Here is a 16,138-nt window from a genome sequence, read left to right as displayed (position 1 = left end):
TGTTGGCTAGCTTTCATGGTACTAAAAGGTGTATGGGTGCCATGGGCTCTCATCAGTGGGTACACTCAGCAGTGGGCACACTCAGCAGTGGGCACACTCAGCAGTGGGCACACTCAGCAGTGGGCACACTCAGCAGTGGACCCTGCATTTTACAGTACTGACTTGCTGCAAGGTGTGTCCACAGGTACAAGCTGGCATGATGATTATAGGGGTAACCTGTTGCTTTAATCATTGAACACGAGGCACCCTCAGAGGAGAGAATTTGAGCCTCGTCCTGCAAACCTGGGCTTTAAAAGCCCATGATTGAGGAGGTCTCAGGCCCGGGGCTCAAGCACCACTGCGGTTACACTAAACTCTCATGTTACCAAATGCAGCCAGTTCAGACTCATAACTAGTTACAGTACTGAGCCCAAGTGACTACTGAGCACTTACTCTGATGGGACACCTACACCACACCCACCCCAGGACTCGGGGTAACAGCACAGAAGAGGGGGTGGGAAGAATGAAAGAGGCAGAGGGTGGGGAGAGATGCAGTGAAAGGCTGTCCTCTGGCTGTGAAGCAGCTAGAGCGCTCATGAACGCACAGCAGCTGTGGTCATCTGCACAAGATTGACACAAGATGAAGCCAGTCAGTGCATGAGTCTGGTCTGAGTGGGGGCGGGGCCGTGAGGGTCCACCCTGAACAAGAGCTGGGGCAGCTGAGGGTTACTAGGGGCGGATGATTCTTCCTAGGGGTGTGACCGCTGCTGGGCTTTGCAGGATCAACCCCTAGAGCAGAGTAGATGCAAAGGATGGGGCCATCAGCTGTGATTTGTCAGAGTGAAATGTGGACCAGAATGAGGGCTGCTGTGACCTCTACTCTTCCTCCGTCCTCTGCCATCATGGCGGAATGATACACCTCACTGGTCCCCTCTTTGCCTCGGCCACCTGCAGGCACTCAAGACCAACCCACTGCTGCTATAAAGCTGAGTTAAAACTATCCCTGGTAGCCTGTGGGGATAAAGCTGTCCGATCGAGGAGCACAGGGTGCTGAGGGCTCAGTTCTGTCTTTTGTCAGCATGCACAGAGTCCGTGGCCACTGGAGTGTGGGGGTAGAGGAAGAGGTACACAGGGCATGATGCTGGACAGACAGACTTATGGCTTATGGTCAGCCATGGTTGCATAAACACAGATGGGCAGGAGGTGAAAAGGAGATGCTAAGCAACACGAAGTGCTCATGTCTGTCAGCAATGTTCCAAGGCTTGGGAGTCTGCCTCTGATGCCACCCACCTTCTCACGGGCTGCCACCCACATGCTCACTCACACTGGGGGAATGAAGATGTGGCTGAGGGGAGAGGATTTGCCCATCAAATGCACAGCCCTGGATTTGGTCCCTAGCACTTCAAAAAAAAAAGTTGGGGGGAGGGGATAAATCATGAAGAGAGATTTACAGGAGGTAAGGTTCCTGCTGCATGGAGTTTGGACCGGAGTTCCGATCTCTCTAGCATCCACTTACATGCAGGGTGGGTGTGGTGATGCAAAGTGGACTCGGGGGTTCCCTGGAGCAAACTGACTTGCTAGGTTGAATAGGTGAGGTTTTGGATCAGTGAGAGACCCAGCCTTACTATAGAGCATGACCAAGGAAAACACTTGAGGTCAACCCCAGGCCTCCACAGGCACAAGCACACACCCCACACATACAAACACAAAGGGAGGGAGGGGAGGGAGGGAGGGAAGGAGGGAGAAAGGGGGGGTTGAGAACGGACTTTAGAGATCTGTCTCCTTGGATTTATGCCCCACCCCACCCCTCTGTCCTAGAGGATGAAGGAGCAGCTGAGCCCTGAGCAGTGGTGTGTGGTTCTAACCAGCATGGAGCTTTTCAGGAGGCTCCAAGTATGTGCTCTAAGGCCCTCTGATGTGCCAGTGCTGGGACTCTTGGCTTCCCCAACGGTGGGTCTGGAGCCTTATCTGATAGTCTGCAAAAGTTTTCTCAGGAGCTGGGTGTGGCTCAGGGGGAGAGCAAATGCTTAAGGCCCTGCATCTAACAGGCTTGCATTTTTTTTCAACTCAAAATGGAGTAAAGACCTAAATTCAAGATCTAAAACTATAAAATTCTTAGAAGAAAATGCAGGGGAAAGGGCTGGCTTGAGACTTGGCTTTTCCAGGATGTAACACAGAAGCAACAGAAGGAAGCAGACAGGTGGATGATGGCACACAAAAAAATTGTGCAAAGACCACCCACAAAGCAGGAGAGAAACATCTTCAAACCACACACCTGATGGAGACTGCAGTCCTACACACCACCACCACCACACAACTGATTTTAAAAATTAAGCAAAAGTAGCCCTGGGCAGCGATGGTGCAGACATTTAATTCCAGCACTCAGGAGGCAGAGGGAGGCAGATCTCTGAGTTTAGAGGAAGCGCGCTGCCTCCATCACTAAGGTGAGGCTCTGAGCAGGGGGTGTGCACCACACAGTGGGGATGAGACCTCAGCTCAGACACTCACTTACAGGGCTGCTGCTCCAGGACCTGTGCCAGCCATAAGTTTCACCACCTTTCTCTCTGGGTTGTCATCAAATGGGAGTAACACGTGTGAGCACCACAGACGCCATTACAGGACGCTCAGGTTTGGTCTTTATTAAATCTAATGTGCTACAAGGAGGGAGGTACAGCGGGCCTGGTTCAGTCCAAATTTTTGCACATTACACTGAAGTTCTCTTCCAAAAGCCAAAGCCTTAAACTCAGGCAGAACAGTTTGGTTCCTTTGTTCTGTTTTGTTTTGCCCCGCCCCTAAAGACAGAAGGAAGATTTGGAGCCTCTGTTCCTCTGCTTTTTAAAGGTTCTTACAACCATGAACTACAACAGACATCCAAAACGAAATCCCACCCCCACGGGCTTCATCTTAACACAAGTCAACCACGCAGCTTCACAGTTGAAGCTGGAGATGCATTCATGGTGGCCTCACTGGGGTATGGGGGAAGGTGTGGAGGATGTAGGTCACTGGGGGAGGCCCTTCTCTGCTTCCTATCATGAGGTGAATGCCCTCCTCCTCCCCTCCCTCTCCCCTCCCCCTCCATGCTCTATGATTCACTGAGAACTCAGCCAAAAGAACTTCCGAACCTCCCTCCCTCTGTCAAGGGTTGGGTGTTGGGTTCAAGTGACCTTCAGTACCGCACACACATCCTAGACCCTTCTCCATTCCTGCTGGCCCCCATACACACACCCTCCAGCCAGGACCCTTTCCTTCATCTTGGACCCCTCCCTCTTTTTCATCCTCATCCTGACTTCTCCTCTCTCAGGTAATGTACCTCACTCCCCCAGAAACCCCAGGACTCTCCCCCTGGACCACTGCAATGCTCCTCTCGGGCTACTGAAATTGTTCAGGCTGAATATTGAGTTCTTTTTTTCTCTTTCCTTCTCCCCCACAACTTGTGTTAGTACGGGTGAACATATGTGCAGATGCATGTAAAGGCAAGGGGCCAACCTTAGGTGCTGTCATCTACTTTGTGAGCAAAGGATCTCTCTCATTGGTCCACCTGGAGTTCACCAAGCAGCCTAGGGAATCTAGCTGGTAAATCCTAAGGAACTACCTGTCTCTACCCATCTAATGCTGGGATTACAATCTGTATCACTATGCCCAGATTTTTTTTTTAATGGGGATTCTAGGGAATCAAAAAGCACTTTATTGACTGAGCCACCTCCCTATCTCCTCAGCCTCCGAGTGTTGGGTCTTTATAGCACATAAGAGATGAATATCACAAAGCACTTTTTTCTTGCTTGATTGCTTTTTGACTCGGGAGATTGAGCCTAAGGCACCACACATGCTAAGTGCACACACACACACACACACACACACACACACTATAGCTAAGTTGTACCACTAGCCCAGCCCATGAAATGTTTTCTCTATAAAAACACTTCTCTGATGTTTGAGAGTCTCCAAAGTTCCAGACATCCCAGAGGACCCTACATGGTAAAGACACACTTCTGCTCTGGTGTGGGGGAGGAAGCCCACGCCTCGCTAACAGTGTGCGTGGCCAAATGCCACTACACAGACTCATCCTGAGCATGACTCCTCCAGAGCCTTACTAAGGGACGGGGTGGATCCAACCCAGGAACACCCAGATGACCTTGGTATTGTTGCCAGGCCAAGATTTTGGCATTACGTACTGAGCACCCTCTATCCTAGGCAATGGCTGGTGTGAAGTCCGAGGAGAATAAGAGAAAACATACCGCTGGGTGTGGTGGGCGTGGTGGCACACACCTTGAATCCCAGCACTCGGGAGGCAGAGGCAGGTGGATTTCTGAGTTTGAGGCCAGCTTGGTCTACAAAGTGAGTTCCAGGACAGCCAGGGATATACAGAGAAACCCTGTCTTGAAAGACCAAAAAAAAAAAAAAAAAGAAAAAAAAGAAGAGAAAAGACAAGACAAGACATACAGTTATGGAGGGGATGGGAGGCAGGCCACACCCAGGAAGAGTTGGAGGGGGACAGCTTGCCCAGGCAGTGAGTGCTGTGTGTACTCGGTGAACTCAGGGAAGCCACACCCCATATCAGAGCAGTGCCCACAGCTCCATCAGAGAACAACACAGTCTGGCAGGCAGTGTCCCCTGCCAGCTCTGCAAGGCCATCTGCTCCTATTTGGTTTCAGGCAGTGGGCCAAGAATGCTGTCAAACGGTAGGAGTCAAATCGGTGTGAAATATGCAGAGGTATGGCACAGGATGAGGATGCAGGAGGAGCAAAACATTGCTCAATGATCAGAATTCACAGGAAAAAATAGTTTAATGGAGGCGTGGGGAGGCTTCTCATACAAAAGAAAAGGCCCCAGACTCCTGAAGCCACATCTCTGGGGTGACACCTGCTCTGTCATTCAGCACTCCGGGCCTGCAATTGAGCTGCCTATTTGGCTCAGGGCTGTCAGTTTCCAGCCCTGCCTGATTCCCTCGCTGTTTTCCCACTTGAGATAAACAACCAGCACCTCACTCACATTCTTAACTACATCTTCCCCTCCCAGTCCGCTGTCTCTCCTTCTCTCCTTCTTAGCCTTCCTTGGCTGGTTTGTTGTTGTTTTGTTTTGTTTTGTTTTCCCATTAAGAAGAGGCAGATGGAGAGCTAAGGACTAGATAGACCATGTGTGAACCCTACTAAGTTGGTATGGTGGATGAGAAATGCACCCTCATATGCTTGTGTATTTGAGCACTGTGCCTCCAGTTGGCCATGATGCTTGGGTAGGTTATGGAAATTTTAGGACAAGGAGCCTTGCTGAAGGCAGCATGTCACTTGGGAGTTTATAGCCACACCCCTGTTCCAGTTTGCTCTCTCCAGTTTCCTGTGTGTAGATAAAGGTGTACTGGGCTAGCTTCCCACTCTGGCTGCTGTGCTGTCCCCATGTACACACATGGTCTGGATCCTACCTCTCAAACCATAAACCAAAATAAAGGCTTTTTTCTGAAAGTTGCTTTTGGTCGTAGCAACATAAGAGTCACCGATATAGTTTGGCATATGCCTTGATTTGATCAAGAGCAAAAGGAAATCCTATCACTCAAGGCTGAGAGGACATTCAAGGACACTCAAGGATATTCACTGTCCTTGAAGCAGAGTGGGGGTTAGCCCTCACCATGCCTGGCATGACTGAGGTTTGTAAGGAGGAGGATTTCCACACCTGAGCGGACAAGGATTCACACACAGGCTCAAGGCTGCTCGCTCTTCCAAGGGCCTGCTTCTACAACCAGCCCTGGATTGGAGTCTGGATTGGAGCTTTGGATTTGGAGGTAGGGTAAAATGGAAACTTAAGGGTTCTTTGGAAAGCAAACATGTGAAGGAATATTTCATTAAAGTGGTCGCAGGTGTGAAAGACTAAAGCAGACTCATGAAGGAACATTTTCCTGAAGCAGACACAGGTGAAAGGATGTTTTGCCAAAGCAAGCAGGTGAAAGAACATGTGATGAAGGATTCTTTGTTAACAACACGAATGTATCGATCCACCTTACACTGTGTTGTTGGGACTCCATACAGAGAAATACATCAAAAAACTTCTGGCGGTGTGCTGGTGGCTTCTGGCCACTTCTGTGGACTTGGGCTGATTGTCAGCGGATACAGACTCAAGTGGAGTTTGCTAAGGCAGACTCATGTGCTGAGGCATGTGATGTTTGGGGGGAGTATAAATATGACTCCCGACTGTAAGAAGGGCTTGCATAGCTAGCTTTGCAATGCTTCTTGGTCTAGACGATCTTCACTTAGCTGCAAAAGGCACAGCAAAGAGCTGGCGTTCCTGTTGGCCCTGGTCCTTCCTGCTGACTTGTGCAGTGGCTGAGGCCTAACTGTCTCTGATAGGTCATACCACCGCTGCTGATTCCGTTTGCTAACCTGACGCTACTGAACTAGATTGCTGGTATATTTGTGAAGTATTTGCGAGTGGATGGAGCTGCCCCTGATAACCTGTGAACTGAACTACTGATTTCCTGACAACACAGATGGGATTAGCTCCAAAGAACCTTTCTAAACAGGTCCACTTCCCACCTCCAATCCCCCCACCCATATCATTTCTTTTCCACTACCTCTGGTGGGTGGCGGGCTAAAGGGAGGTTAAAGCATTTAAGAACCACCATTAAAAGTTGGCTTTGAAAAATTAAAGCTACAGCGGGGTAGGGGAGCTCCCTGCTGTTACTTAATTGACAATGATGCTCACGCTGTTGATACAATGTGGTATACACTGAAGCCCTATGGGAATCTAGAATTTAGGTGCATGCTAGACAGGAGTTTTGAATATGAGCAGCCCATGGCATAGACCTTGGGCTGAGAAAGGAGCCTCCTGTGTTGTCTTGGAGATGCCCATGGGCACTGACCAGGACAGCGGTTGCAAGCCAGGGTGCTAGTTAAGCAGAAAGCGGACTAAAGCCATGATGTGGCATCAGGGTGGAGACAGGGACTATGGGAGAGGCACACAGGCTTGGAAATTCATTCCATCTGGTATGAAGGGAGGAGGGAGGAGGGAGGAGGCAACAGCATGACTCAGGTTTTTAGCTATTCATGGAAAGAGGAAAGTTCAGAGGAGGTTTCATGGAGAAAATTACAGTTCCTGTCACCAGAACTTGTTCAAAATGTTGGCATGGGCAGCACACCTCGGAAACGTTCCCTGTCCATTTCTCACTCTCTGCAGCAGCCTTATGCTAACTGTTACACAAAAACACTTCAAATAAACATGTTCACATTGTCACGGTCACACACATGCATGGCTGTGTATTCCTTCTCAGCCTCTTAATGCATGAAACTCTGAGCATGCCAAACTGATTCCAGGTGAATCCCACACGATGGGGCTGCTTCCTGGAGGGGCCTCGATGCCCTAACCCACAGACATGTAAGCGCCACAATCCCAAAGGTGCTTTACTGTAGATGGGCTTTTGGCTCTCCTCTTTCATCAGCTAAGTATTATCAAAAATGATACTCTTTTTCTTGGGCCCGACCTCCACAGGAGTTGGCTCTGGAAAGTTGAGCTCACTAGAGAGAGAAATGAGCGCATGATTCATTGGGGGGCTACTATGCCTTGGACGAGCCATTTTGTTACCCGAGCCCACTCTGAAGTGTGTCTGGCTTATCAAATATGCAAAGGTCTTCAGCCAGAAAATTTAAAAAAAAATTTAAGATTTATTTATTTTATTTATATGAGTACACTGTAGCTGTCTTCAGACATACCAGAAGAGGTCCTCAGATCCCATTACAGATGGTTATGAGCCACCATGTGGTTGCTAGGAATTGAACTCAGGACCTCTGGAAGAGCAATCAGTGCTCTTAAACTGCTGACCCAACTCTCCAGCTCCAAGAATTTAAATTGTATTCTCACTTGAATGCTGCCTTTTTCCCTCCAAGATCTAGACTAGTGGTTCTCACCCTTCCTAATGCTGAGACCACGTAATACATACAGTTCCTCGTGTGTAACCCCAACCATGAAATTACGTGTTGCTACCTCACAAATGTAATTTTGCTACTGTTATGAATCACAGTGTAAACATCTGGTAGGCAACCCCTGGGGCCGGGGATCACAACCCACAGGTTGAAAAACACTGGTCTAGCCTAATGCTTTGAGGTCTTTCTTGTTAACTAGCTTAGCCATTTCTGAGGATAGACCAGAATGGACAATAAAAAAATTTTAAAAATGTTTCTGCCTGAAATCATCCTCTGAGAAACAAATGTCACACACACAGGATTCTGCCTCACTTCAAGTTTATGAATATGAGAAAGGTCATATTGGTGATTTTATTTTTCTATTATGACTTGTTGGGACAAATACCTTTGAAAATTCTGTATCACTTATGAATTCTTCCCTAATTTCATTTTATTAAATGTTCTCTGTGAGTCAAGAGGTAGGAATGAAATGCTTACAACAGGAACGAACAACGACAACAAACTGGCGTGCGAAGCTGTGTTCCTGGGCAGTATCAGAGGAGACGCGTAATTAGGGGTGCTAGGCATCCTCAGCCTCCATCTTATATCTTACCACATTGTTGGAAAGAAGTAAAATTGTGCACAGTGACCCACACCTCCCAGAAGCACCACTGACACGTGACAGTATTCACAAATAGCATCCTTTGACTCCTGCTAACAGGAATGTCGCTGGGCCCATCTGTTGACTGTTAGGTACAAAACAGGCTGATGGGATGGCCAGGCTGCCTCACAGGCCCATGGGAAAAGCCAGTGTTTGCTGTTGGAACCAGACCCTGACATTCAAACCAAGACTGGAGAGTGCAGAACCCCTATTTCTATTTTCATGTTGTCATTGCTGGTCCCCAAGATTCCCTCTTTGGGGCAGAGACTTTTGAGGTTGAGCTCTTCCTTCCAGAATACCCAAGGGAGACACCTCAACTCTATTCTGTGACCACAAGTTTGCAGGGGGGCAGCCCCAGCCATGACCAGGTCCACAGAGGAGATAATTCAGCAAGGGAAGAATGAATCAGGTATGGGAGTCTGAGGGGTGGGGGTGGGGAAATCTTGTAGCTTGACTGACTGACAGTCAGAATGCTTCTTTACTTAAACAGAACTCAGTAGGCAGGGATATATTCATGTTGTCCCAAAACAGAAATCCTATCATTTTTATCCCTAGACACAACGGCCTCTTGATCATAAGTTTAGTTTACCATCGATAATCAGTGACAGAGTAGAGTTATGTTTTATAATCGTTTTCCATCATCAACGCCATAGCCCAACTTTTAAGACTCTAGCAGCATACTTTTCCAAAGCATGACAGCACATTCTCAGGCTGGTAGCTCATTTGGTTTCAAGGGCACTAGACAGAAAATCTCCAAGCCAGCCTGGGCTGATTGCTAATTGTCATTAGGCCCAAGGAAAAAAATCTTCAGGCCAAAGCTCCTGCAGTTATTATTCAATTTTTGGCATGAAAATGTTTATACTTTTGTAGAATTTGTATGTCTAATCTTGGTATTTTTTTGTTCCTTGGTCATACAGCACCACAGTGGCCCTGTACAAGCTAACTTTTCTAGCTTTATTCTTTTTTTATTTATCCACACCATTCTTTGTCCATAAATATAAACCCCTGTGTAGGGCAGAGATACCTCCAGCCAATCTAACTTTGTTGCTGTATCTTTTCTTCAAGGGAGATACCATAATGTGGGCCCCAATCATAAAGGCAGCGTAATTGCCTGAGTGCACAGTAAGAAGGGACTTTTAATCTGATCTGCTGCCAACTTCTATAGCCCACCAAATCTTGTTAACTTTATAAGTTTGCTTTGTTCTGATTATCTTGTTCTGAGTAAGCACAGTATCTTGGAGTCAGAGCCTTACAAGGAGATCTCTGACATCTTTGAGCTACAACCTACAGGGCTTAAGAAAGACCTTCAAGTAGAGCTAGATAGTGCTATCTCCCTAAAGGCGGGAGGGGCAGGAGGGGCAGTCCGCTCAGGGTGTTCCTGGGGAAGCTTAGAAGCAGTACTCCTGGGAGACGGAGTAAATGATTCATAAGAAATTTCCCATCAATCCAATATCCCCAAGTTGTACAAATATTAAAAGCTCCCAAAGCACTCAGTACATGGAAATCAAGACCAAAAGTGAAAGACAACGGTGATGGCATCATGCGGCGCAGCGTTGCTGGATCTTTGTCAAGCAGCTGTGCTGGCTTCATGACTTTAGCTGTATCCATTAGGTATGGCTGTGCCGCAGATTAGCAGACTAATTTGGTTAAATTGGGAAGAATATGTTTAGATGTTTTGAAAGGTGATCCCCAACCCTGAAGATCTACACAAATTCTGCCACTGAAGCCTTTGTTCATTGCTCTTACCCCACATGATTCATTAGCAGATCTGTGGAAGACTAACGATGGCAAACAGTAGAAGCAGGAGCATGGACCAGGCTCCACACTAAGAGTTGGATGTGAGTTAGTCTGACCAAGTGTGTGCCACCTCTGTTCTGCCAAGACTGCCTTCTCTGTTGTTTGCATTTAATAAATAATGCCTTAGAAACAGTTCGAAGTAAAAGAGCAGGCATCTGCAGTCCTTTGGTGATGACATGCACATGAGCAATTCTGTCTTGTTCTGAGTCACTGCTGTAAAGCACGGGCAAAGGCTATCCCGTCGTCTGCGTTACTGTGAAATGTCTAAACGCAATGGCATATACTTTTGTCTCTGCATCATGACTCAGGTATAAAGCACTCAGAGTAAAGGTAGTTGTCAGGGAATCTGGAAGGAGTGTGGGTATTTCTATTTCACATTTTTAGAGAGAGGTTGGTTTGTTTTAAATTCATGGGCTGTTTCCCCTCTCCTTTCATGTGAGGATCTCATAGCAGTGTTAGGAGCACAGCTGTACTGACAGCTATTGCAGAAGGCCCGAGTATAAGTCCCAGTACCCTCATAGTGGTTCACAATCATTTGGAATTCCTGTTCCAAGAGATCCAATGCCTTCTTTGGACCTCTAAGAGTACCAGGCAAGCATGTGCTATGTGGGCATACATACAGGTAAAACATAAAAATTAAGTTAATCTAAAAAAACAATTTTTTTAAAAAGCAGCTAAACAGGACCAAAGATATGATTGAGTCAGAAAAGGTACCTGCTGCCGAGCCTGGTGGCCTGAGGTCGACTGGGTGAAACCACAAGGTGAAAGGAAAGAATTTTCTCCTGAAAGTCATCCTCTGACCTCCACGTGGGTGTCAGGCCTGGCATGCCTTCCCCTTCGCCCAGTAAATAAATAATCAACAGCTAATTAGTTCTTTAGAATATGTTCTTCAGCCAGGTCCATCTCTGTTTAGCTGTTTATATGAATAAGCTCAACTGGCTAAACCAGAGCAAGCATGTTAAAAAACACAACCTCAGCCAGGCTTTAACCCCAGCACTCGGGAGGCAGAGGTGGGTGGATTTCTGAGTTCGAGGCCAGCCTGGTCTACAAAGTGAGTTCCAAGACATCCAGCGCTATACAGAGAAACCCTGTCTCAAAACATAACAAAACAAAACAAACAAAAACAAAAACAAAAGCAAATCACAACCTCACAACTAGTGTGGTTTGATGCCAGGGATGCCTTTCCTGACTTGGAACACACAGTCCTGACAACCATTTTATACGGCTTGTCTGGAGATACATTTCTAAAGGCCTTGTGCCTTAGTAAAATGTTTATGTTATTCAAAGAAGGAAAAAGATGATCCCATATTTTCTCCCACCACTCAGCTTTACCTAGTTAAGAGTTTGACCTTTGTTTGTTTGTTTGTTTTATTCTGCTGAGACACAGTCTCATTATGTGGCCCTGGCTGGCCTGGAACTTGTTACATAGATCAGGCTGGCCTTGAACCCACAAAGATCTACCTGCCTCTGCCTCCCAGACACTGGGAGTAAGGAATGGACCACCACACCCAAGAGAAACTTGCAAGAGAGATGCACTGTTTCTTTCTCAGCCACATCCCCTGGGCAGGGGACCTTGCCCCTCACAGCCCTAAGGAAAAGAGGTCATAGGTAAGAAAATAGTCTCAGACAGTGTGACCTCATCTTGTCCTGTGAGGAACTACTGAGACAGTAGCTATTGAATACAAACAGAAATGCAGGATTGTGAAGGAGGCTAAGGGGACACCACACACACACAGAGGCACACAGGCTACAGTGGAGCACTTAGGAAAGTGTCCTGGTACTGACAGGATCATGAGCCACAGGTCTGGAAGGGGCTCAGGCCTTGAGCTCAGTGGCAGGATGGTCGTGCTTGGACTGAAAAATGGGATTTAGATCAGAAGTGTGGATGGGAAGCCAGGGATAGTGGCACAGACTTGTAATTCCAGCACTGGAGAGACTGAGGCACAAAGGTCATGAGTTTAAAGGTCAGCTGGACTATGCAGGGAGACTGTCTCAAAGAGATCAACAGACCAGAGGGGACAGCAAAGCAGAGAGGCTGTGGAGGAAGCTGGAAACTCTAAACAGCAGAGCAGAGGAGCGGCTGACCCAGCTCCTCCAAGGGGCGTTTGCTGACTCTGGACACACAGTGAGCAGGGTGCCACTTGGGCAAGCTTCTAAAGCTCCTTCCGTTTCCCCTTCCCAACAGACTTTATGTGAAATTGAGAACACAGGCTGGATAAGTGTCAGAACCATTCATTCCAGTAGCCGACCCAAGCAACAATAACTGTGCCCATGTGGACTCTAGAAACATCTCAATGACACAACAACAGAAGTGAGAGAAGTGGGTCTTACACACACACACACACACACACACACACACACACACACGAGAGAGAGAGAGAGAGAGAGAGAGAGAGAGAGAGAGAGAGAGAGAAGCTTTCCCTTTTCCTCTTCCAAACCAGAGCTTATCTCTACAATCTTGTCAGCAAGTGATAAGAATGTTTTCTTGGTGGCTCAGACTCCACATCCTTCAAAGGCCAACTCTCCAGTTATTGGAAGAAGTGAGACTATGAGAAACCTTGGCTCTTCTAATGCAAACACAAGAGTCCAGTGTGAAGCGAGGCCACACATCCTATGCTGACCTCCACAGCTTAGCACCTCCACTAAACACAGACAGTCCTGGAGGCTGGAATCCAGAATGCATATACACTGGTACGACCATGGAACGGGCCCTCCAGTCTCAGGCGTCCAACTTCAGGCTCCTGAACACTTTTTATAAAACTGTTATTTCTTAGTACTCAAACTTCCAGAAGAGTCAGCTCTTTGGAGGTGAGATCGTTGAAGAGCCGCAGGCCTTGGGCAGGTGACCAGATGACAAAGCTTTCTCCTCCTCTCCAGCCTCAAAATACTCCCTTGTGAAATAAAATGACATGGGAACCTTCCTCACACCGCGGCCAGTGGGATGAAATGAATGAATGTAACAGAAAACAAAGTTCATGACCACAGCTGACGCTATGCCCCCTTGCCTCCAAAGGAAAAATAACTCAGCAAATCACAAAATAGTCCTTGTCATTGCATAGCTGGATAAGAGCGTTGCCTAGCTGGAGTGTATGTTAATATAGATTAAAACCGCCATCTGGGAAGGGTCTCCTATTGCTTGCTTGGTGTGCTAACCCTGAGGACAGTGTGTTCTGGGTCACAGCCGAGACACTACGTGAGTAGGGCAACTCAGACGCATCTTGGCTTCTCCTCCACCTGAAAGTGAACGAGGCCCGTGACTCTCAACTTGGTGCAAGGGCCACATTTAACCAGTGGAGCACGAATATTCTCAGCCATACCGGGCGCCTTGTCTCCAAAGGGCTCAGCAGAACCTGAAGTTCTATTAGTGAAGGAAACCCAAGCTTTGGCCAACAACATGGCAGGAAAATCTAACAGTGAAGAAGGCCTTCTTGAAGAGTGACTCTGGAGCAGCCTCATGGTCCTCACACGGGAACTTTTAGAAAAGTCATCCCTAGGGCGCTTTCTTTAGGCCTATCTCAGGAGGGATTCAGCAGGAGACCTGGGCACTGCTGCAGCAACCCCACTTAGTTTGAGAACCTCTCATCTAGAGCGACCTGAGATCTCAAAGCTTAAATGCCCAGGAAGCAGCTAGTGAGAAAGGAAACGAAGTTCCCACTTCTGTCCAGCTTTAGCAGGAGGTGGTGCCAGCTCTGTCTCTGCTAGACTGCGGCTCTGAAACCCAAGCTACTTCTGGAATGAGCAAGGTAACAGGAAAGCATTATCTGCTGCAAAATGTCAACTTGGGGTTCCAGAGGGTACACACTGTGTCTGCTCTATCTGTGGATCAGCGAGTCCCAGCCCAAGGCCTGGCCACCAGCAGGTGTCAGCAAAGGTAGGAAACAAATGAAGTAACCACGTGAGGTGGGACCCACAGACCTTCCCAAGGGAGGAATTCACTAGCTGCCTCCCTCCATGAACACAGTGAACCGGACGCAGCCCCTGGTTCCATGACTACCAAAAACAGGAGGGGAACAAAAGACCTACTCCACCCCGTCTCCTCACTCATCCTTTTAAACTCAAGCTTGCCAGAGGCCATGTCCACGGGTCACATCTTCCCTTGGCAGTTGACAGGCATTACTTCTACAGAAGTTCATGCAAACATCTCAGAAGGGTTATGGTGACACCCACCCTACAGTCGAGGCCGGCCACACCTCCCTCCAACCACAGATGTCCCACCTCGGTACTTCCGTACCTGTAGTAGGACAGCAGGCCATTGCCGAGCACGAACCAACGGCGCTGGTAGCCCTTCAGGTAGTTAGTCCACTTGAGGAGCCAACCCTTGTAGCTGTCCGGAGGTGGTAAGACCATTTGGATACCAGTCCCTGACACCGGAGTCCCGACAGAAATCTTCGCCTGTCCTTGTCGCAGAAAAGCCTGGGTCTTTGGCACCAGCTTGGACTCAGGTTTGGCGACGGGCAAACTCCCTACTGTTGACTGCAGCGGGGACGGCATTGGCAGCTCTGGCGAAGCTTTGATGATGGACACAGACCTTGTGCCGTTCTCTGACCCCGGCCACAAGCCCTGTAGTTCCGATTCCTGCCCAACCCCTGGAGGCCTTGGCACAGACGTCGTCTGGGACCCAGGTTCGGATCTCGACGCCGGCTCAGAAATTGGCTGGTACACCTGTTCCGACAACAACTCCCGCTCTGGTGCCTGCACAGGCTGGAGCTGAGGCTTTGGCGCTGGCCCTGAGCCAAACGCGGATGAGTTCATGCCCGGCGCCGCCGTGTGGCAGGACAAGCAGGGCACAACCGTGAACAGCGACGAGAGCCCGCGGGAGCGGCCAGCGCAGCCGCCGCCTCGGCTCAGAGCGGCCGCTTTCCCCATAGAGCTGTGGACCCGAGCTCGCCAGAGCGCGGAGTGGGGGCGGGGCGGGGCGGGAGTGGGTGGGGCCTGTTCGGAGGGAGTGGCGGGGCGGAGCCGGGCGGGGTTGGTGGAGGAGTGGGCGGGATAGGTGGGGCCCTCACGTGAGCGACAGAGATCGGGGGCGCGTGGGTCCCTCCGCCGCTCTGGCTAAGGTGGAACACCGTGGGCCAAGAGTTAGGCAGACGATGTGGAAGGCACCCCACGCTTCAGGCTGCTGTCCCTCCTGTGCCAGGCGCTGGGAGAACAATAGTGAATGAAAGCCACGCGGTGCGCTCGCCACGCAACTCTGGGCAATGGGTGGGTCGTGGACAGCAAATCTCAAACCCTGGGAGTCCGATCTGAGGAAATCCAGCCTAGGCCCTATCCCTAGTTGTGGGAACTGTAGCCACTCCACAAGCTTCTCTGTTGGCTCATCTATACAATGAAGGTAATACCTCCTTCAAAGGCTGTAATAAGATGGTGCATATGAGGCACATTTGGCAGAGTAGATGCTCCGAGAGCATCATTGAGTTATTAACTAGAGAGTTCTGTGGTACATTTTGTCAGGGACCAGAGCAGGAGATGAGAGCAAGGTTGACAAGCTTGGGAAGCAGCCACTGTGCATGCACGTGTCAGATGTGTGTGCAGCCCTCAGGGAAGGAAGCTAACTAATAAATTCTTAACGAGATGTTTCGACTCCTGAAACAAATTGCCAAGCTACCTAAGATGACAGGCCTGTCATTAGTTCTACCAAATTTGGGCAAGAGTCACAGAAGAGACAAGGTCTGCAGAGTTAGAGAAACAAGAAAGACCTTCAAGGAGAAACCGGTGTGTACAAAGCCCAAACCAGGGAGAACAGCTTGTCTGACAAATAGCTAACAGCTCAGTGTTTTGTCAAGAGGAGGGCAGGACACAGAACAGCTGGCCCACACCC

The 16,138-nt window shown here is 48.8% G+C and overlaps 1 protein-coding gene across 3 annotated transcripts in view; it reads right to left on the bottom strand.

Annotated features, from left to right (window-relative positions):
- Window positions 1-15,212, bottom strand: part of Osbp2 (oxysterol binding protein 2) — a 174,273-nt gene extending 159,061 nt beyond the window's left edge. For all 3 annotated transcript variants that reach the window (XM_085829153.1, XM_021177839.3, XM_021177838.3), the window contains exon 1: window positions 14,552-15,212. In XM_085829153.1, coding sequence (XP_085685279.1) covers window positions 14,552-15,186 — 635 coding nt within the window. In that variant the 5' untranslated portion in view covers window positions 15,187-15,212. The remainder of the gene's footprint in view (window positions 1-14,551) is intronic.
- Window positions 15,213-16,138: the final 926 nt, after the last annotated feature.

Source organism: Mus caroli, unplaced genomic scaffold, assembly GCF_978045245.1.
Source record: "Mus caroli unplaced genomic scaffold, Mus_caroli_1 scaffold_13, whole genome shotgun sequence".
Lineage (NCBI taxonomy): Eukaryota > Metazoa > Chordata > Mammalia > Rodentia > Muridae > Mus > Mus caroli.
The sequence above is the reverse complement of the archived record's forward strand: the minus strand, read 5'-3'. Positions and strand labels throughout refer to the sequence as shown.